This window comes from Mus caroli, unplaced genomic scaffold, assembly GCF_978045245.1.
Source record: "Mus caroli unplaced genomic scaffold, Mus_caroli_1 scaffold_1, whole genome shotgun sequence".
Classification (NCBI taxonomy): domain Eukaryota; kingdom Metazoa; phylum Chordata; class Mammalia; order Rodentia; family Muridae; genus Mus; species Mus caroli.
Window position 1 is genome coordinate 48,805,591 of NW_028227256.1, and position 24,161 is coordinate 48,829,751.

The 24,161-nt window shown below is 40.1% G+C and overlaps 1 protein-coding gene across 3 annotated transcripts in view; it reads left to right on the forward strand.

The window, feature by feature from the left end:
• The window catches only part of Stat4 (signal transducer and activator of transcription 4), a 118,450-nt gene that overhangs the window by 10,687 nt on the left and 83,602 nt on the right, over positions 1 to 24,161 (forward strand). For 2 of the 3 annotated variants that reach the window (XM_021161716.2, XM_021161708.2), the window contains 2 exons: positions 14,350 to 14,478; positions 16,344 to 16,488. In XM_021161716.2, the coding sequence (XP_021017375.1) occupies positions 14,351 to 14,478; positions 16,344 to 16,488 (273 nt within the window). In that variant the 5' untranslated portion in view covers position 14,350. Of the gene's footprint in view, positions 1 to 11,109; positions 11,602 to 14,349; positions 14,479 to 16,343; positions 16,489 to 24,161 lie in introns of those variants that run through there. The other variant, XM_021161725.2, reaches the window with a different exon arrangement.

A 24,161-nucleotide genomic window follows, 5' to 3' on the forward strand; every position in this document is an offset into this window, starting at 1 on the left:
CCTAAACAAAGAACTTAAAAAACAGCAACTTGTTTGTAAGATACGGCCAGAGAGCACTTGTGTAAGAAAGGAAACTTTGCTATTGTGACTCCAGCATCTTTATTTAGATGATTTTTAAATGTAGAAATTTGCTACAGTGGATTCTATGAAGAGATAGAGAGATAGGAGGCCTGAGCCACCCTTTGGCATCACCACCCTTTGTAGATTTGAGATCCCTGAGCAACTAAGGCTTAGAGGTGTTTTGTTTTGTTTTGTTTGTTTTGCCTTTTAAAAATATATTTCTTTTTTAAAAATATTTATTTATTAATTTCATGTATATGAGGATAGTACACACTGTCACTGTCTTCAGACACACCAGAAGAGGACATCAAATCCCATTAGAGATGGTTGTGAGCCACCATGTGGTTGCTGGGAATTGAACTAAGGACCTCTGGAAGAGCAGTTAGTGCTGAGCCATCTCTTCAGCCCTTGCTTTGCTTTTTGTTTGTTATTTTTGTTTTTTTAACCTAAATTAATGGAATACCTAGCTCAGCTCTGTCTCAAGTATGAGTCATACCAGAGGCATTCTTCAGGTGCTCAAACTCAATAAGGCCAAGAGTTAAACTCTCACAGTCATTTGGCATGACTATTGTCTCTTTCCTGCATCTTCCCTCCTACACTCATCGTGATGGATGTATGGATGTATGGATACCAAAACAATGCCTTTAGTCATACAGCAAGTTGGTAGGGTCCAGCTTGGAGTCTCTACAAAATCTGTGATACCACAAGGAAAAAAATCTGGGATATATGATCACAAGTGAGAAGCAGTCAAAGAATAATACCCATGCTGTTCAAGTGTGAAAGGAACCCTTTAAGGGTAAATGCACAATAAAGCCTTGGGTCCCGCTTGCTTTCCATGTGAAAGTAGTGCCCCCTGGTGCACAGACAGAGTCATCTTCAGAACTGGCCAAGGAAAAGGAACTTTGACAATTCGACCGCCATCTACATACTTCTGGATATGATCGAGCACCCATCCTTAAAATTGTGCTTTTCTATTAAACATCCTTCTTTCACTGTGTGTAAGGCCACTCCCCAGCAATGCTCTTACATGAAACCAAGACTTTGCAGCCCCCACAAGGATCAATGAAGGACTTCTAGGATAGCTGATCATGGATGATCTGATTTCATGCAATCAAATACTTCTGGGAAAATTAGACATGCTATAGAGTTTTCTTAGTTTCTGAGATTGAGTCCATTGTTTTTACACATTGTGGGGCCACCTACCTACTTCTGTGGAAATAGCCAATTTGGTTTGGTTTCTCTTAGTTTCAGAGAGACTCTTGATTTCTCTTAGCTATTATTGACCATTTCAACATAAAGGAGACAGAACACTGTACTCTACTTTCTTTCTAATGTGTTTTCCATGTGATGTTAGTTCCTCTGAGTAATTTCAGTCTGTAGCAAGGAATATGGAGTGGGTTATGCTTATATTAAGTCTTTTGGGGAAAGGTTTGGTACAGTCCTTGCTCTCTGCCCTGCAATATGCAAGCCTGAAGTTTTGTATTAAAATCAGTCACACCATCAGGTGTGTCTATGTTGGGTTGCCTTATTCATCATAAAAAGATCAAACTGATTAGACCAAAGAAGTTTTTCAGTTCCCATCATCCCAAAATGCTTAATGTCCAACCATCTTTCTAAAAGAGGCAATGCTTGTCTGAGTTTTTTTTTTTTCCTTCTTCACATCCCCTCACCTCTTGGAAGATCCCCAGTAGACACTAGAGATAGTGTACAAGTGATTATTGCTGCTTTAGCACAGGCAAGGGAAATTAGCATCCACACCAGCAGATATACATTACTTGGCTACAGTTATATAGATTGTATAGGTTATAGGTTATATAGGTTATATAGGGCTGCACTATATCAACAGCAGGGCAGAGGTAAGGAATTTCAATTTATGTTAACAAATTATAGTTCAGGCAGTTTCCCTCAAGCCCAGACTGTTGCTGCCTGTAGGAACATGCTCCCTGGGCCCCACCACTGGCTGTCCCTCCAAGCCTTTCAGTTTCCAGCTATTGATTTCACTGAATGGTCAGACCACAGGGCGTTGGTGCTGAACATGAGTAAAATACTCAGCTCCTTCACACTTCATCTCCTTTGTTCTCTGTACCTAGGAGACCAAAGTTCCTCAGCCCCTTCCTTGCCTTTATTTCTATAATAACCCAATACAAAAGTGTTCATGCTCAGTGAGCATGCCTCTCACTGTAGCGATAGCCCTAAACAATATAGTCAACTAAGGAGGCAATGACTTGGGATTGCTTAGGTGGAAGACACTGAGGTTTCTTTCAAAACCTCCTATGTCCAATGAGGTACGTTAGCATCAGAAATTCACCCTTATTCAATTAGATATGGCTCTACAACAGCAAGGTTCCTACCTTGGAATTTGGAGCTGTTTATATATCAGTCTCACGCACCTCCTCAACAAGATTCTCTTGCTCAAGGGACAAACTGACTAACTTAGAAATGCCAGCGCTACCTAAATTTATTTACAATGATGCTCCCACAACACCTCATATCCAGGGTTTTTTCCTCATGGTGCAGAATGATTCTCCTTTGATGGATTTTTCTTTTTAGACAGAGTCTCAAGGAACCCAAGTTGGCCTCAAACAACTAGATGGAGATCATCTTGATCTCCAAGACCTAAAACCTTGCCCCCAAGAGCTGGGATCATAGGCATGTACCACCACTCCATATCTGGCTAAGGATACCAGTTTCAGTCCTGCATCAGTGCCTTCTTTAGAAAGGCTGAACCTAGCACCTTCCTCCTTGCCCAAATAAAGATGTCCTTAAGCATTACACTCTTGACTGAGCCATTAGGTCTGATATTCTTTGTTGTCAATAAACGCCTGGTATTTTTCCTCTGCAGTTCCTTTTAACAATTCTTTTGAACTATTGGGCATTTATTTTGTCTTATTTGTCTTTTTTTTTTTTGAGACAGGGTCTCTCTATATAGTCCTATCTGTCCTGGAACTCTCTATGTAGACCAGGCTGACCTTCAACTCAAAGCTCTTCCTGTCTCTATCTTCCAAGTGCTGGGAGAATTAATAGTCTGTGCCACCTCATGCCACTAAGCTGGGCTGGGTGTTTATTCTTTTTTTTTAATTTTTAATATTTTTTATTACGTATTTTCCTCAATTACATTTCCAATGCTATCCCAAAAGTCCCCCATACTCCCCCCCCACTTCCACCCGTTCCCATTCTTTTGGCCCTGGCATTCCCCTGTATTGGGGCATATAAAGTTTGCAAGTCCAATGGGCCTCTCTTTCCAGTGATGGCCGACTAGGCCATCTTTCGATACATATGCAGCTAGAGATGAGAGCTCCGGGGTACTGGTTAGTTCATCATGTTGTTCCCCCTATAGGGTTGCAGATCCCTTTAACTCCTTGGGTACTTTCTCTAGCTTCTCCATTGGGAGCCCTGTGATCTATCCAATAGCTGACTGTGAGCATCCACTTCTGTGTTTGCTAGGCCCCGGCATAGTCTCACAAGAGACCGCTATATCTGGGTCCTTTCAGCAAAATCTTGCTAGTGTATGCAATGGTGTCAGCGTTTGGAAGCTGATTATGGAATGGATCCCTGGATATGGCAGTCTCTAGATGGTCCATCCTTTCATCACAGCTCCAAACTTTGTCTCTGTAACTCCTTCCATGGGTGTTTTGTTCCCAATTCTAAGAAGGGGGATAGTGTCCACACTTTGGTCTTCATTCTTCTTGAGTTTCATTCGTTTAGCAAATTGTATCTTATATCTTGAGTATCCTAAGTTTCTGGGCTAATATCCACTTATCAGTGAATACATATTGTGTGAGTTCCTTTGTGATTGTGTTACCTCACTCAAGATGATGCCCTCCAGGTCCATCCATTTGGCTAGGAATTTCATAAATTCATTCTTTTTAATAGCTGAGTAGTACTCCATTGTGTAAATGTACCATAATTTCTGTATCCATTCCTCTGTTGAGGGGCATCTGGGTTCTTTCCAGCTTCTGGCTATTATAAATAAGGCTGCTATGAACATAGTGGAGCATGTGTCCTTCTTACCAGTTGGGACATCTTCTGGATATATGCCCAGGAGAGGTATTGCTGGATCCTCTGGGTGTTTATTCTTAACACCATCATTTAGTGACCATGTGTTAGCTTTTGAGACTGTAGATGTCCTATAACAACAGACATCAGTCAGTTTTCTTCTTCTTTCTCTTCTTCCTCCTCCTCTTCTTGTTCTCTTTCATTGTTTTTTTTTTGGGTTTTTTTTTTTTTTTTTTTTTTGAGATAGAGTTTCTTTGTGTAGCCTTGGCTGTCTTGGAACTTGCTCTGTAGTCCAGGTTGGCCTTGAACTCAGAGATCAACCTGCCTCTGTCTCCTCACTGCTGGTATTAAAGGCTTGCATTATCACCACCCAGCTCAGTTTTCTCTTCCTATCATGTGGATTTGGGAAATGAACTCAGGCCATCAGTATTGGCTGAAAGCACCTACTGAGCTATCTCACCAGTTCCTTACAGATATTTAAAAAGAAACTATACTTTTATGCCTATAATACCTTAGGTAATAAAGGTAAATCATTTGAAAGACATATGCTATTGAAGTTCATAAGAGATAAATTGACTCAAGATAGATAGATAGATAGATAGATTGATTGATAGATAGATAGATAGTAGTGTCAGCCTAGTGGGGTTTACTCCACAAATACATGAGTAGTTTTAACATAGAGGTCATGATGGCAGAGAGAAGGAACAGCTGAGGGGTCACATCTTGATCCGTAATTACAAGGTAGAGAGAAAGGCACTAGAAATCACAATCTTTTGGATACTCCAGACCCAATGACACACCTCTAACAGGGCTACGTCTATTAATCCTACCCAAACAGTTCTACTAAGTAGGGACCAGGCATTCAAACATATGAGAGCCATTCTCATTCAGGTCAAAACAGTCATGTCAATAGATGATGATAATCTCACACATTTACTCATGATAAAAATTGTCAAAATATTTACAGAAGTATCTTTGGTGTTCCAGTTAAGTATATATCCAAAATCTACAGTTAACACTACAGTTACTGGTCAAAGACAGGGATACTTTCCCCAAGAATGGAAACATTGCAAGGCTTATTTTCTTACCAATCCTATCAATATTGTTTGAGAAATCTTACCAACTGCAATAAGACAAGAAAAATTAATAAAAGGAATACAGACTACAATGGAGAAAAATTATCTTTATTAACAGAAGTTATGACTATGCATGCAGACATTCCCAAAGAATTTAAAAAATAACTCCTGGAATGTGAGAGTTTAGCTACAGTACAGAATATAATCTCGATGCACAAAAGTTCATTGCAGTGAACAATTAGAATTTAGAATTTTAATTGTGCCATTTTTCTCACAAGAGAAATAACTTGACATAAATATATCTAAATATGCATAGAATTCTACATTGAGGAAAGAAGACCTAAATATATTAAAGGACATAGCATGTGCATATGTGTATACAATACATGTGTGTTCCTATGGGTGGGTGCAAGGGCACATCTGTGCATGTGAGTTTGGGAGTCAGAGGACAATCTAGGTGCCATTTCTCAGGTGCATCCCACCTTGTATGTGAGTCAGCGTCTGTGATTGGCCTGATCTTTGCAACACAGGGCAGACTATCTGACCAGCAAACTTCCTGGGACCCCTGAATCCACCTTTCATCTCACACAGCACACTTTAAGATGTTTTTTCTTTCATTTTCTTTAAACCATGGTCACTAGAGAGGAATTGGCAACTGGGGCACAGCTCAGTGAGGATCATTTGTCATTGACTATTCAATCCCCACCCCCAGGAAGCTTTTCAATGCTCTCTCTTTCATTTATGAGTCTCAGATCTTATTTTATTTTTCTCTTTCCTCTATCGTTCTTATGTAAAATTACTTATGCTAGTTAGTGGAAGTATTTTCGTGTGTGTGTGTGTGTGTGTGTGTGTGTATGATGCATGTGCATTTTGTATGTGTGAGAGCAGGCTCACAGATGCCATCTGATGCATATGTGACCCACACATATGGAGGTCAAAGGACAATCTTGTGTGTTAATCCTCTTACTTTGTTTGAGGCAGGGTCTTTCCTTGCTCACTGTCATGTACAGCAAACTAGCTGGCCTATAGATTCTATAGATTACCTTGCCTCCACCTTCGACTCTCCTTAAAACCATTGGAATTCCAGATGTACACTCATGTGCCCCACATGGGATTCCAGATGTGCATTCATGTGTCCCACATGGGATTCCATCTCAGGTTGTGATGCTTGCACAGTAGATGCTGCAGCCAATGAGCCATCTCCCCAGTGCCCAAGATATATTCGTAAATGAAGATACCTTGCTAAAGCATTTCAGAGGGAGGAAGAGGAAAATTGCCTCAGGCTGGAATATTATGTAACGATCCTAATGACTTTGCATGGCTATTTGTAAATTTATAAAATGTAAAAGACTCATAAATTTCAGTGGCAATAGCAGTCTTGTGGGAATGAAGAACCTGGATGAGACATGTCACTAGAAAGCCTTCTTCAAGGAGGACAGACTATGGAACTGTTGCTTTCTGTCAGCCCTTCCCTCTCTTTACTGGGAAAGTATTATATCTAAGTACACTGTAGCTATCTTCAGATGCACCAGAAGAGGGTGTCAGATCTCATTACAGATGGTTGAGAGCCACCATGTGGTTGCTGGGATTTGAACTCAGGACCTTCGCTGAGCCATCTCTCCAGCCCCTCCTCCATGGTTTCTTATTCATTTCTGCCTCCAGGTTCCTGCCCTGACTTCCTTTCATGATGGGCTGTGATTTGGAACAGTGAGCTGAAATAGACCCTTTCCTCCTCAAGTTGCTTTTGGTCATGGGTGTTTTATCACCACAATAGAAACTCTTACTTAGATGGGTAAAGTCTATTTCCAACTAATAGACTATTGTGAGTGTTGAGAACTGGGCACAACTGTGTAGTGTTATGAGGATTAGGCAAACAACGCAGATGGAGTTCTTAGCACCATGTCTGTCTGACAGAGTTCCAGCCAATGGTATTGTCATTTGAAAGAATCTGGTAGTTTGCACATTGCAATGCTTGGACACGTCAGAAGAGGGAGCACAGTCATAGGGAACTGAGTTTGAGACACCTTGGCTGTTAAACCCTTTTTACAAGACTTTGTCTCTCACGAAGCTTTAGTGACTGAATACAGTGACCTGGGAAGAGCAGCATCAAACTATCTTGTCCCGGAAATGTTTACAGGACCATTACCTGGTACTGGCACACACTCCCGAGGAGTGGATATGGTTTTATGTATATGCATGTCTGTTTGTCCATCATCCAAGTCTAACTCAAGAAATGCCACTGAGGAAGAAGAGAGATAAGGTTCTACCAAAGATGAGAACCAATTAATGCTTACCTATATTGTTTATGCAAGAAATGTCAGGAGATGGCGCTGACTTGCTTCTCGTTCTGGCACCCCCACCCCCACCCCATCCTTGGTAGAATAGAAAAGTACAGTCAGGGGAATGGATGCGGAATCCACTCTGCCTCTCGCTTGCAATAGTGATGATGCTTCCTGATGCAATGGACCTCTCCTTGGCTTCTAATCGCCACCTATAAAATAAGGGAGAAGAGAAAGGTCGAAAACCAACCTTTGACCTCCAAAGTTCCTTAGAACTTGACAAATTACTGTTACCAACAGCCAGTATTTACTCCCCTATCTGGTTGCCTACATCGTATCTCTGACTTCATAGCCACTTTACGTGGCATATATATTCCCATTTCTACAGAAGGGGATTTGGCACTCAGACAGTTCAGGTAGGTTGCATTACCAGATCCTGGCACAGCAGAGACTGAATCTAATGCTAATAGAGTACCCAGCATAAGCTTTATAATCCAGCACTGGGGAATGTGTTTGGGGAAGAGATGGGGAGTCTGTGGGGGTTTTTCAGTTTGAGATTCTTCATAGGAAATTCATTTTAGAACTTAGTTTGCTTGTTTTCCTTGGATATTTTGCTTCGTTTAGCTCTAAAGTGAGCCAGGGCAACGAAGGGACTCGTGTAGTTAGATTTGATTCAGAAAGAGGCACAGTGGCATTTGTGTACCTTCTGAGATGCCTCCATAAAATAGACCAGAGGATGAAGGCAGATACCTCTTTCAACCAGTCAATCAAGAAGAAGGTATTCCTTTAACAGAGGAATACACACTCCCTTAGGAATCCCCCTTAAGTGACTGCAGTAGATAGGGGATGTTCCATATAGTATGTGTTGTCGGTCATCTGCAGATCTCCACGTGACCTCCAATATATCTTGAGGGGCTATGAGAGATTAAACTATTTTTATAATAATGTTTTGCTTTTCAGTAGGTTGATATTTGCACTTGCTATCAAAGAAATGTTGATCAAAACAATTGATGCTTTAATATGAGCAAAGGAGGCAGTGCCAAATGATATTAAGTTTTACTAAGTCCCAGACCTTCAAGGTACAACTTTTTAGTATGTATGGCAAAGTAAGACATTATATTTGAAGGCATACCTGGGCCTCTCAAGGAAAAGCACTTGTTCAGTTATCTGAGTGACCAAAGTGAGCCTGTCACTGCAGGAAAGCTGGCAAAACCCAAACAGGGAAACTCTTACTCGCCATCACGAGCTCCACAGCTTCCCAGCATGTGAGAGGTCCATAGAGACATTACCACATGTTGATTTCTTCCATTGTAGATGAACTGTACCAGCATTCAGAGTGTCTGCATAATTCTGTGTACAAACGATTTCCAAATGACTACAAAACCACTTGTGGATAAGAGTTCCACTCAAAATGCAAGATACAAAGGGCTGGGGTAAACCCACTGGTAGAGTTCCTGCCTAGCATGCCCAAGGCCCTGGGTTGTTCCCTAACCCCACAGGGAAAAGCCATACAAAGCAAGAGGCAGTCAAACTAATGGGTTTGCTGAATATATATATATATATATATATATATATATATATATATATATATACATACATACATACACACACACACACACACACACACATATATATATATATATATATATATATATATATATATATAAAGGGTTTGATGTGGTCTCAGGTTCTACAATGCAGTTGGTTCCCAAGGAACCACCACTTACTGACTGTGTGGTTTCAAACAATAACTTTGGCAGCCAAAAAGCTATCATGATGACTGTTTTCCATTTCTATTCTAAGTGCTGTCAGTCTGGATTTTCTTCAAATATCTCAAGCAAAATAATATTATACAACATATTAAATGCTGGAGCAGATATGAGGATCCGGTTGTGTTCTCAAAACAGATATTAGAGAGACTTAAAGTGTAACTCAGGTCTAGAGAGGTAGTGCAGGCCTGTAATCCCAGCACTTGGGAGATGGAGACAGAAGGATCAGGAGTTCAAGGTCATATTATACAGTGAGTTTGAGGCTAGCCTGGGCTACTTGAGACTCTGTCTCAAAACAAACCCTAAAGCCACTCTTCTCACTCTACTTTTTTTGCTGGAAGACATTTTTGTTGTTTACAAAGCATGTTCATTCTAACATAGAATGGGCATATTATTGGAAGCATGAATAGCTTGTCTCAGATCTGAATTTTCATAGAGTGAATAGTTGCAAAACTGTAATACACAAATACGGGGGTTCTCAACAAGTTTTAAAAAGCAGAGAACTAGAAGTATCTCAAAGAGAAAGAGAGCATACCCAGTTTTGTACAGCAGGCACTGAACAGTTAAATATAGCAATAAAGACACAAAAGACCAATGTGATTAACACTCTAAGACAGGAAGTAAAAGTGTCAAGTAGTGGTCTCCACCTTTGCTTTCCGGAATGGCAGCCACCAGGGCTTTAGACACTGGAATGAAATCCAGTGTCAACTGAGGAGTGTAAGCAGAATCTAGGTGTTCAATAGGAAGGAATACAAAGGATCTTAGGTAGTAATTTAAGTGTTTGCATTGATTACAGTCAGAAGTATTATTATTTTGAAGATATCAGGTTACTTGTGCTATTGATGCTGATTTCACCCATTTTTTCCACTTTAAATGTGTCTGGGTCTAGGGAGATGGTGCAGTGTACTTACACACGGGTAAGAGGACATGAATTTGGATCTCCATGATTCATGTAAAGCCAGCTGTGATGGTGCCATGGCAAGATGGGAGACAGGGAAACTCCCAGAAGCTTCTAGGCAGTCCAGGCTGGCTAACTCAGTGTCAACAGGAGACCCTGTCTCAAACAGGGTTGGAGACAGGGGCAACAGTGGATATTGTTCTCTCATCTCCACTTGGGATCTGTGGCAAGCCAGCACTCACTCATGCTCTGCACACAGGCCTGTATCCACACACAAATCGAAAAAGAGGAGTGGGGAGGAGGAAGAGACAGAGATTAAGAACATGAGGGGGATCAGAAAATGCAAGGAGTGTATTCTGTTTCTCCCAGACAGCTGGTCAAGAAGAGTAAAGAAATTCAATGTAAACAAACAAACAAACAAACAAACAAAACCTACCGTGGGTTTGGGGGCATTGTTGACATCTTCACAAAGTCTAGGATTTCACTGTGTGGTGGCATGGGGAGGTGTACCTGGTGAGAAGATGCAGTGGGGGGAACATCAGGAGTGAATAATGACAGTGCCCAGACTTGTCTGAGTCACAGCCTCAGCTCCTGGGAGGGAGAAACCTTTCCTGTGTGGGGTGTGAATGACTTAGTTGTCACTTGGGAGAGAAGAATCCAGGTGGCACACCTGTGTGATGGCTGGTCATTGATATGATGCAGGCTTTTGCCTAGGTATACTACCCTAGACACATGTGTATACAGTCTGGCCATTGCTTTCCACCAGTCTGATTTATTTTGCTGAACTCTGGTAGAATTTTTTTTTTCCTGTTCAAGGCATTAATATCTAAAAGAATCCGCTGGAAGTCGGTGATCCCTGAGAGATGACTGCCTATCTTAGTCCAGCGGCTATGTCTCTGAGTAACTTTGTTCACCTGCCTGGTCCTCAATGTCTTCAGAAAGTGAAATTTAGAACCAAAAGGAACCAAGGTTCCACCCAGCTCTGTGATTCTAGAACAGACCCATGTCATAAAGAGGGAAGCACACACACTACAGGTACCAAGACAAGGTGGAAGCTGGCCAGAGAGGGCAGACACCGAGAACTTTCACAAGAGTTGCCACAAACCTTACTCAGCCTGTCTTCTCACAAGACAGCAGACCCTGCTGTTGGTTGGTGTGTTGACGCTGGCTCCCTATAAAGAATGGAGTTAAGTCTAGGAAAACAGGAATCCCAGTCCTTCAGTGTGTACCTCTTACTCTACACTCTTGGGCCAATTTGCATTTGTAAGAGTGGCTACTAGGGATGGGGCGGTGCTCTGCAAAGGGGGGCTTCAGCCTGACTTTGTAAAGCGTTTCTAGAATAGAGTGGATAGGAACTGACTAAAGTCCCAGGGACTCAAACACTGACGCACAGGAAAGCCTCAAGTGGGTGGAGAAATGCAAATCCCCTAGAGGAATGGCGTCAGCGGCTGTGGACCCTGAAGGCCGATTCTGACTTTGGACCTGTGCAGTGCCACTACCTGGACGGAGAGAGAGCGAGCCAGGTAAGCCAGGCAGCCCGCATCTGCGTGTGGCCTCTCCACAGTGGGAAACACCCAGGCAGGATGCCTGGGGCGTCTTTCTTCTACAATTGGTAATGTGTTGCTTGGTTTTAACCCGACTGGGGAGGAAGGGATGTCTATAAAAAGAAGGGTCCTACTCATTACACTCAGATCACTCAGAAAAAAAAAGTCTTCCAAAGACTTAAATGGAGATCTGGCTCCGGATCTTTACTGAAGGAGGGAGAAGTCGAGGCATCTCCGTGAAGCGGAGTGGGTTTAGTGGGTTGTGGGCTGTGCTGCTGCGGAGGTGTGTCAGCTAAGGGCTGGAAGACAGTCCTAATTTTCTTTAGCCAGCGGAGAGCTCTGATGTCTGACCCGAGATTGGCACATATGGGTTTCAGAGAAACACCATCCCGCTAGGGTAGCCGGTGATTGTGGCTTTGAGAAGTGTGAGTGATGCTTAAAGTAGGTCGTCCCTTTGCAAAGAGGTCAAAGAGTCATCAGCACTGCTAGCACCCGGGAAATGGACCTGAATGCCGGAATACCAGGAGGGAGCCGGCAGGCATCCAGGTTTTAGATGGAAAGCACTTGTCCTGAGGCAGGACAATGAACCCCTAGAGAGTGAAAACAAAGACACCCCGCTGAAGGTCTGAACACCAAACAACAGCGACAACACCAGAACAACACCCCCCCCCAAAAAAAACCCCAACAAACCTCGCTTTACTTAATTTCTTAAGGTTTTAGAAAAGTAATTTAAAAAGGAACTTATCAAATCCACTCTCATCCGCTACCCTCCGGATCTTTTCCTTTTCTCCCTAGGGCATTTATTCCCTCTCAACTTTATGTGCTGGTTTGCTTGTTTGTTTGTTTGTTTGTTTGTTTGGTTGGTTCACGTAGTGATGCCTGCATGTGCATGGGTGATGATGTGAGATTGGACGCAGACCCTGAACTATCAATTGCCAATAACTCCTCAGCCAGGGGTGGGACTTCCTGAGTTCCAAACGAGGTCTGAAGGTTTTCCTCTTTAGGGTACGCCAGGGAGAAAAGGGTCCTTCTGCACCTTGCTTCAGCCTTGGTTGGCAAGAGGGACTTATCTGAGTGATTTGACTGTAAGATAAGTAAAATTATCCTGCATTCAAATAATAAAATAAGAAACAATAGAAACAGTGAAAGCGGCGACCCTGTCTTCAGCTCCTGACCTCCCGATGCCACTGGTAGAAGAGAATGCTCCAGTTCCCTTCCCAGACCTGGGAAGTTTGTCAGAGCTGCACGTTTTGGGCAGGATTCACAATCCCTCTTTGGCGCTTGATTGTTTGTAAAGCCCAAGGTGCTTGCTATCCTCCCACCTATTCAGGGGCCCATCAGGAGGCCCAAATAAGGTTCCTTAAATAAACATTATTTACTAAGCAGTCACAACATACCTGCAATGGCCAGCCATAAGGGCTCATGAACATAAAGTCATATACAAGTTCAAGATAGCTTCTCTCCCTATCTACATTTTTCTGAGAGAAACACAACTTTTATTATTTTATTGATTGACTTATATTTATACATTAGTATAGTTTATAACATTTAGTGGAGGCTCAAGGAAAAGGTGTTTTAAAATGTTCCCACTGAAATCTGAAGACTCAATTTGTTCTATAAGCAAAGAGAAACGTCATACCTCCAAGATGTATTGAAATTTTGGGGTGAAAGTTTTTCCCTTGACTTACTATTACTAATCAAGAATTCTGCATTCCAAAAAAAGCAAAGACGATAACTTAGTAACGTCAGGGGAATTAAGTCATACAGATTTTTCTATGCTAGAAAGTACATCTACAGCCTCTGTGCTGGACAGAGTGGGAGCATATAGGTTACACTGGAGGAGCACACTGCTCTGTGTTTATGTCATATAAATGGGATAGTTTATTCTACTTTAGTTAATTTGAGGGCTCAATTGCTGTCAGATACAAGGTGATGTTGTATCTAAAAAAAGCTCTGCCCAACCATAGATCACTAGAGAACAATAAAAGTGTATGCTGGCTTAGAAATAATTTTGCACTGGTATGACTCAAACTCGGGAGTGCACACATGCAGTTCTTCAGGAAGCTGCCACAGAATGGAACTCTAGTCAGGTACATAAAGCTGACTGTAGAGTCCCAACAAATATGAAATAAAGAAAAACAGGTTTGAGCATTTTTATGAAAAAGAAGCTCTGGGGAAGAAATGAATGGATAGGCCTCAGAAGGTACAGTCAGTGTGTGTGTGTGTGTGTGTGTGTGTGTGTGTGTGTGTGTGTACTTATTTGCATTCAGCCTGCTCAAGGAGGGAGGGATAAGGAAGAATTTTGCTGACAATACAGTTTCTGTGCTAATCCCTGAGTCTATAGGGACAGTTGGGTAGGGTAGGGCATGGGGTGTTTGGGGAGGAGGGTGGGACTTCCTGAAACAGCAGCCTAGGAGGTCATGGTAGGGCAAGGAAGGATGTGGTTGATGCAGAGGAAGAAAGCTGTCCTGCACAAGGGATAGCATTTAAGAAAACACCAAGAGGAATCACTGGATGCTGAGTTTTAAATGCATTTTCTCCTTTCTTCGCTGAGATGCTATAAAAGTTGAGTTTTTCTCCTTCCTTTGAGAAACTATAAAAGATGATTTCCCCCCTCCAATTAACTAATAACTAACATGTAACTGAGGTCTGAGTCAAGAAGAAACGACGTCCCCTGGCTCCCAGTAAGCAATATTTTAAAGCTCTTCCTTTACCCTTCTTTTGTAGCATGTCTCAGTGGAATCAAGTCCAACAATTAGAAATCAAGTTTTTGGAGCAAGTAGATCAGTTCTATGATGACAACTTTCCTATGGAAATCCGGCATCTGCTAGCTCAGTGGATTGAGACTCAAGACTGGTAGGCTCAAATGCATTCCCTAGAAAATGATGGGCAGATAATTTGTGTCCTTTTTGTGTCCTAGTCATATATTCTATGGTCTATTTTTGACTGAGTAGATGGATTCCTTTTGGTGTGTGTATGTGTGTGTGTGTGTATGTGTGTGTGTGTATTCAAGGTTTTGGAAATGCATCTCAAAGGCAAGGAACCATTTTTTTTTCTGGTTTTATCTACTATAAAGGGAAACTTAATGGTTTTGTCTGTAATTACCTCCTATTCCAATTGGCTTAGTCACTGTTCTATTACTACGAAGAGATACTGTGACCAAAACAGCCTTTATAAGAGATGAATTGGGGGCTTGCTTACCATTTCAGAGGCTTAGACCATTATCATCATGGCAGGAAGCATGGGGGGCACACATAGTGCTAGAGCAGTAGCTGGGAGCTCTATCATGGGCTGCAGGTACACACACACACACACACACACACACACACACAGAGGCTGGGCTTGGCTTAGGCCTGGCCCTTCCCCAATGACACACTTCCTTCAATAAGGTCACACCTTTTCTCACAAGGCCACACCTCCTAATCCTTTCAGATATTGTTGCTACTCCATACTGAATAAGCATATATGAGCTTATGGGGGACATTTTTATTCAAACCACCTCATCAATGTTTTAGGCAAGTCCTAGAGAAACAAACAATTTCATTATGATCGACTCAAGGCCAGTATATATTCTTTTTAAAAAGCCTTTTCACCTTCAGTGGGAAATGCTCACTCTTCAGCATACCATGCCCCACCCCTCCCCCATTTTATTTTCAACGCTCTGTCTGGCTGTTTTTACCTTTTTACAATTAGATCAAGATGAATCAAGGGCACGCTCAGTCAGTGTCTCCACACCAAGCCATTGGCCGTGGGAAATAATGCAAAACAGCTTCTATATGAATGTGAAACCATCCAGCTAACAAACATTTACAAAGCTCTATTCACCCCATTTAATTAAACTTCCTCCTCTCCCTTCAGTCATCTTTCCTATTGTGTAAGAATACAAATCGCAGGGTCTTAACCACTCTTAATTGTACAGTTCGGTAGTGTTGACTGATCTTCATGTTCCGCTGTTATCATCCCACCCATCTGCACAGCGTGATCATCTCAGTCAGAAATTCTGCCTCATTAAACAGTAACCCTGGTTCTCAAATCTCATTTCCAATCTGTTCTTCTTCTTTTTCTTTTTTTAATGAATTTGAGTAAAGGAGGCACTTTATATGAAGAAATCAAATATGTTTTATTTTGTGGCTTACTTACTGCATGTACCAGAATTTTATTCAAATCTGAAGCTGAGTAGCATCTTACACTCACTACCTATGGTCAGATCCATTTACTTATTGACAGATATTTGGATCATTCTACTTTTACCTCTAGACCATGCCAATAAAGTTGCTATGAGGGACCAGATGTCAATACCTGGTCTCATATGTGGTGTTTGAATATAGACCCAACTACAGAGCTGCTGAGTCATGTAATTGCGTGCAGTATAAGTTACTGCTAAACTTTTCACAGGGGCTGTGTCATTCATCAGCAATACACAAATGCTTCGGTTTCTTACTATTCTTGCCAAGGTTTATTTTCTGGTTTTTGTTTTGATTTTTTTTAAAAAAATAATAGTCATCCCAATGAGGATGAAGTACTATTTTATTGTAATTTTAATTTATAAAACCCAGAAGATGTTGAACAGCTTTTCATGTATTCAATCTAACTTTTATAACATCTAAATGATTATCATTGTAGAATAAATCTGACATTTAAAATGTATATGGTAAAGAAGTGAATATTGTATTAACTGTTTCTTATTAAGTAGTAATACCTGGACATTTTATTTATTTTAGGGAAGTAGCTTCTAACAATGAAACTATGGCAACAATTCTGCTTCAAAACTTACTAATACAATTGGATGAACAGTTGGGGCGGGTTTCCAAAGAAAAAAATCTGCTATTGATTCACAATCTAAAGAGAATTAGAAAAGTCCTTCAGGTAAGAATATATTCTATTTTTAAAAAATGGATGTACAAGCCCTAAATTTGAGAGAAAATTTGAATATGTACCCTTAAACGACTTTCAAAACAGATTTAAAGGTAAAGTTTTTGTTTCTTCATTTAATTTTTTTCTACTCAGTTTTTATTACCTATGTTTATTTAATTTTTTTGAGTCTAAGATTCTATGGAAGTGAGAAAGTGTATGTGTGTGTGTACACATGTGTGTGTGCACATGTGTGTGCACATGTGTGCATGTGTGTGTGTGTATGTTACTTATCTTGCTTATATCCCAATTATTACCAAGTTCAATATCATGGAAATAAATTTAAAAGACCAACTATTCATGTCTGTCCTCTGACCGTTCCATGTCTTCGTTTCTTATATAACAAACAGTAGTCTCATTCATTAAGTATAAAAATCTATGTTATAATTGACTAAATAATGTTGATACGCTATTATTAGCTCAAAGTTCAAGATATGATGAAGATGAGTTAAGTATACTCCTATGGATTTTAAGCAATGCATAGTCAGGCATCTATAATCACAGCACTATACACAGAGGTTCCACAGAGGAGAAATCGCCCAGGCTTCGGTTATTTCTCCTCTCTTTCTTCATACTGAGCACTTGAAAGTAGAGGCCATTTCCTCTCTGAAGTTTGTCTTCTCTTCAATGTTTTACAGTTAGAAACATACAGTTTATGGCTTTTAAAATGACTGGTGTCTTCCACTTAGCACCAAGCACTGAATGTTGTTTGCATGGTGCACCAAGTACTGAAAGTCTTTGTTTTCATTATTGTGATAGCTTTACTGTTAATCACTAAATAATATTCTAATGCATTTAATTTATTCATTCTAAATAAAGCTACTGTTAGGAGTTTGCAGGGGTCTAAGTGTCTAAGTTTTCATTTCATTTGAGTCATTACCCCAAACCGTGATTTCTATGTTGCTATTCTAGGACTTTGTCTTATTTCACTTTCTCTCTTACTCCCTCAGATAGCATGATGTATATTCATAATAAAAATGGAAGCAATATAAAAAATACAAAGAAAGCTAGAAACAACCCAAAACTTAGTTCTTAGATGTAACCATGTTAATATTTGATGAGTGTCAATCTAAACATTTACCTATATGTATGTATTGCAAATAGAGCAATAGAGTAAACAGCAACTAACATCTGTAACAATATATCATGTGCAAAAGAAAGGTGAGACTATACCTCTCTCTCTCTCTCTCTCTCTCTCCACACACCACACCACAAACCCCCCAATGTCTCCTCCTTCCCTTCATTTCCTCCCCCACCCTTTTTTCTTAAGACAGGGCTTCTGTGTGTAGCTCAGGCTGTAGTGGAACTCACTCTGTAGACCAGACTGATCTCAAACTCATAGATCCTCCTGCCTATACCTCCCAAGTTTTGAGGTTAAAGGCACGTGCCACCACATCTGACCTGTAATTTCTACATCTGTCTATTTCTTGTCTGAAAAATATAATCTCCATCAAGGGAAGGACTTGGCTCCTTCACTCTTATATTCTAATGCCTACATAGTCCTAGGAGCATGACAGGTGCTAATTATAATAAATGCCAATATAGAATTGGAGTAAAAGTAGAATGGTCTATGTGTTCCTGAAAATAAATTTTTATTTGTATTGATGGAATATTAAAAGTTGTTTATCAAATGAGTATTCTCCCTTACCTCAAGAAATTTTTTTTTTCCAAAGAGATTTCACTCAAGCTGATGAAACTGTGAAAGGCATAAAATGATGGTCTATGTGTACTGTCTCTTAAATTATTGTTGACTTTTAGGCAAAGTTATCTGTTGACTTAAAGATATTAAATGTGAGCAAACCTGTCACTCTACCTTGTTGGTGTTTGTTACTTTCTCATTTTGCTGTCAAACTTTAATCTGTATTTCTTTAATTTTATATTTAATTGGATGTGGTGTACACAATAACTTTTTACTACTGGTTCTTCATTCATAAAATTTTACAATTTAATTTATTCATAATTGCTTAGATTTTATCAAGTAGTTTTATTTCAAGAAGGTCTAATTCATTATATATAATATCTGAGAACTTTTATGCCTAAGAACATGTGATAGTTTAATGTTTAAAAATATTTATCTTTTGTATATATGTGCATGTTTGTGTATTCATGTGTGTGGAGGTCAGTAGTCAATTTTCTCCTTCTACCACATAGGTTTCAGGAATTAAAGTGAAATTACCAAGTTTGACTATAGCACCTTTACTCTTTGAACCATCTCTTCAGCCCAAGTTTGTCACTTTAAGGGACACTGTGGCTGGGTTTAAAAATCCTAGATTGTTTTTCTGGAGACATTGTTCTATATATACTGAGGGAATGCTAGATAAATCTGAGATGTTTGTTATAGTTAGGAGCAACCATGATACTACTTTATTAAACTATCACATGTTCTTAGGCATAAAAGTTCTCAGATATTATATATAATGAATTAGACCTTCTTGAAAAAAAACTACTTGATAAAATCTAAGCAATTATGAATAACTACTTTATTCATAACTACTTTATGAATAAGCTTATATAGGCACTAACCCTTCAAAAAGATGCAGGGCATAATAATAGGATATTCTCACAGATGGCCTGACAGTATGATACCCACTGAGCACAGCACTGCTTATAGCATCATCACTGAAAATTAAAAAAGAATAGTTTGTTCTTTTACAAATCTGCATAATAAACTGTCCTTTAATGTGTACTGGTTCCCTCAGTTGATTACATTACAATTGTTTCTAGACTGTCTGGAAAAGGTATGAAGCTGAATGTACAATGCTTGTTGGTACAGTCTGAATATTCAAATGATAGCTTGCAATTTGGCATCTGTCTGCTCTTTCTAATACAAAAAAACATGGATGGATCTCTAGAGCTTTGTAGACATTTAAATCCTCTGAAAACTTCTATATTTCCTAACTCCAATCTGTTATTTCCCCTCCCAGAAGATGCTATAAAATGAGTATTTACCAGTCTCTTCCATTTTGTTGCAGTTTTACCTTGGATATTTTCATCCCTAAAGAATTTAGAGTAGGTTTGTGAACTGCTGAAATTCTCATAAATGTGATCACACTATTTCACATTTCAACAATTTTCATAGTTCTCAAGAGTCATCAGCATCAACCTTGACTTCAATAATCTTTTCATTTTTATTGCTACACTGTATTTATGTATATGGATATATCAAATCTATCCATTTTATAGTTGGTGGACACCTGAATTATTTACTATTTTCCTTTTCTGCTTCAAATATTGTTGCTCTGAACATCATCATCATGTGTCCTTTGTAAGGACATATGGTACATTGTAAGAAATTCTCTATAATACCTATCTAGTGGTAGAATTTCTGAACTGTGGAGTTTGTAAGTCTTTAATTACATTGAATATTGGTGGTATATGCCAGCTTACCTTGTGTACTTTCTCTAGCTTCATTCATTTAGTTCCTTTTCAATGTTTTTCTTTTTCATAAGTGCATTTAAATTCACACATTTTAGCATACTTTTTGTATACTTAATTTTGTTATGTGTATGGGTATTTTGCCTACATGCATATCTATATGTGCCAAGTCACATGAATGTCTGGTGCCATAAGTACCCTAGAGCTGAAGTTACACACAGTTGTAAGTCTCTACACATGTTCTAAGGATCAAACCTGGGTCCTCTAGCAGCCGCTGCTTCCAACCGTTGAACAACTACCTTCTCCAGCCCCTACTTTTATTCACAATGCTCTCACTGCATGTAAATAAACCATAATTCTATCCTTGACAATTTCTCCTTAGATAATCTTCAAAAGTTCTCCACTACATACAAATACAGTAAAACAAAACATAAACACACCCAAAACTTAGAAGAGAAATGTAGAATAATATTTAAGAAAAAGTATATAAAGCTACTTTAAGTGGCAATGGGCAAGATGATTTCCATACACTCTAAGTAAGAGCTGCCAAGCATAATAAAACAGAAAGTCACAATAAACACAAGGTAAAATAAAATACATGGCACTAGAGCAAACAATATGAATCTGAATATATATGAAAAACAAAACCCAAAACCAAAAAAAAAAAAATGAGGTTGAAAGGTAAGTTGAAAGCTGTAAGAGACCTGGGTGTGGTGGCGCACGCTTTTAATCCCAGCACTTGGGAGGCAGAGGCAGGCAGATTTCTGAGTTCGAGGCCAGCCTGGTCTACAAAGTGAGTTCCAGGACAGCCAGGGCTATACAGAGAAACCCTGTCTCGAAAAACCAAAGAAAGAAAAAAGAAAGAAAGAAAAGAAAGAAAGAAAGAAAAAGAAAGCTGTAAGAAGTGAAAACTTAAGTCTCTTTATAAAACTTAGACGTCTACCTTAATTCCTCTAGGACTGAAATGTTTCATTGAAGCTTGTTTGGCCATCAACTATTTGAGTACTGGACATATACCTGGCCACGTTTTAAGTACTAGGGATTCAACGAGAGGAAGCTGTGATCTCTCAGCTTAAATAGATCACACTTCCTGTGTTTTGGTTTTAAGTTTAGATGAAATTTTATGAGTACTTCTCAGGTCTGAGAGAGATTTGGGGGAGGGGAAGGCAGGGCACGGGGTGGGGGGCGGGGAGCAGGCACAGGCATCTGGTGTGATGATAGAATCTCTTTTCCCTGTCAATCACAAAGCACTGTTGTGAGTTTTGGTGTTACTTTTGTGGTTAGTAATCTCACCACCTGCAGGGTACTTTTCACAGACCATAGTTAGGGTATACCAAAGTCTACAGTGGGAGGGTGAAACTCGGGTGGGTGAGGTGACACAAGGAAGTGTAACCTTTTGCATACCTGCCTACACTCTGCCTCACCATGCTGAGAACACCTGAGTGTGCTTGAATAAAAACGTGCTCTTAGTTCTGTTGACATGAGCAATGCCAGGAAGAACACAACAAAACGAATTAGACAAGTATCATTTAGCATACTGATCCCCTCTGAACCCCATCAGATCTTATTCTCTAACCCACTGTTTTCTCACTTCACTCCTCTTCCTTTCCCTCTGTACCACACACACACACACACACACACACACACACACACACACACACACACACAAAAGTCAAATCCTGATGATTTGTTAATCCATGTGATGATTGTTAATCCATAACAATCTTTCCTTTCCCTAGATCCTGAATGTTAATAATTTTTTGGCAGAGTTTAGGGCTTCTCTTTGGAATTGGTACTTTGTGTATAATATAGAACCTGGATCTATCTATCTATCTATCTATCTATCTATCTATCTATCTATCTATCTATCTATGTGGTGTGTATGTTGTAGTGTGTGTTTGTATGTGCATTCATGCACATACAGAGGCTAGAGTAAGATGGTAGATGCCCTCTTCTATTGCTCTCTACCTTGTTCCTCTGATGTGGAGTCTCTCACTGAGCTGAACTTCACCTTTCACCTGTACTGACTGGCTCCTGGGATCCACCTACCTCTGTGATGCCCCCAATGTTGGAGTCACAGGCACATGCAGCCACGCCCATTGTTATGTTGGTGCTGAGGATTTGAACACAGGTCCCGATCCTTGCATAGCAAGCATGCCTAACCAGTGAGCCACCTCCTTAGCTCCTGTGAGTGAGTCTTGAATATTCTTCAGTCATCTTGTTCCATAATCATCTGATTGCCTCAATATCCTGTACTTGCCAGCTGCTCTGCGCTCCTCCAAGTACAATGCATAGTGAAGTATAAATTGGTATAGGTGGGAATGGAGAAATGGTTCAGCATTTAAGAGCACTGGTTGCTCTTCCAGAGGTCCTGAGTTCAATTTTCAGCAACCACATGGTGGCTCATGACCATCTGTAGTGGAATTTGATGCCCTCTTCTGGCATGCAAGCTCTCTATGCAGACAGAGCACTCATATACCAAAAAAAAAAAAAAAATTACATAGGTAGCTGTAATGGTTAGTATTGATTAACTTGTTAGGATCGGATGTCTTTCATGGAGTTTACAGAGTTAATATTTAACTAAGAAAACTCTCCCAAAATGTGGGTAGAGCTATTCCTTGGTCTGGGATCCCAGACTGAACAGAAAGAGCAAGTCAAAGCTGAGTGCTCACATTGGTTTCTCTCTGCTTCTCAATGGTGCATCTGATGTGACCAGGTGCTTCATGCTCTTGCTGTCACGCTTTCCCCACTGTGATGGACTGTACCCTCCAAATGTAAGCCACAATAAATCCTCCCTTAAGTTGTTTTCCTCAGATATTTTACTCTGCACCAACAAGAAAAGTAGCCAACAGTATGTTGGTACTTAAAGAATGAGGCCTCTATAAATGCTCTTAATGTCATGAAACTGCCTGTTTCTTGTCATCTAACCTGGATATCTGCCTTAGTGGATAGACATGGGAGGCAAACTATGCATTGTTTGTGAAACAATCTGCCTGCCTTTTGTAACTTGCTCTCTACTGTCAGGATGGACCTTGGAATTCTGTGTCCCACTGGCTTTCTGTAGCTGAGCACGTTGTCACTATCCTTGCTGTTTGCTTTAGGTTCTTGCATTCCTTGTCTGGAAATACAGGTGATGAGAGAGATTTCCATGGCAACAACGTGACTTTAGCATATCAGGCATAGATGGGGGCTTTGGGGGGGTGGAGACCTATTTGGTCATTATTATAAGTCAGCAAGAAAGAAATGGGGACGAGTCAGTCGGGATGTAGACTGTGTGCTGGAATTGTGAGGTAATTTGGTAAAAGGAATGACATTTAATGGATGAATAGATGCAAAATGTGAGAGAATTAAAAATGAGACAATTGTGTCACTTAATTTGGGTTATTTCACATATAATAATACATCTTAATTAGTTTGGGGAAGGGAGGAGAGATAAGATGAGTTTGATACATTCAGTGATGCTGAAAACTAGCATAAAGGACTTGGAATTACATTGTCTACGTTGTCTATATACTTAATGCCACAAGACCCAGCTGCCATCATACACTGTTCTTCACATTACCAGCTCTTAGAACACAGCCTAGTGTGTAGTAAGGTGCTCTGTGTCTTGTTTAATAATGAGAAATAGAGCTGACATTGAAAATATGATCATTGCCTTATTCCAATAAATATCCTTTGACTAGCAGATCAAATGTCACATCATTGTAAATACAGTTCAGAGTCCACAAAAGCAATTCAGATTGTACACTTTGACTTCCTGATGTCATCAGTTTCTGAGGATGGGGGAACTAGTTTTGCAAAGTAGTGTTTACAACAAATGGTGTGAGAGAGAAGGTTTGATGTGGTAGCCAAAAGCAGAAGCTGGGGAAACCTTTCAGAGGAAGAAGGCTAAGAGAAAAAACAATAACTGAAGACAACAAAGAACTGAAGTGCAAGGCAGCCACACACTAACACCCTAGAACTTCACAGGAGAGGCACTAGTGGTCTTTTGGAACCAATGCCCACTCTCCAGGAGCTAAGTCAAGTGCAGTGACTCTTCATAATAAAGGACCACAGGCTTTGAAGTTCTTCACTTGCCAGAACAATAAAGCAACCAACAGATGGAGAATCACTTCGAGACTGGACATGAGACATTTACCTCTTTCCCTTCTCCACTTTGCTATCATGAAACTGGTGTGTACTCAGCCAAAAGAAATGCTAATGCAATGCTCTTAGGGCCGAGTACATCACTTAAAAAGCTTTTTACTCGTGTA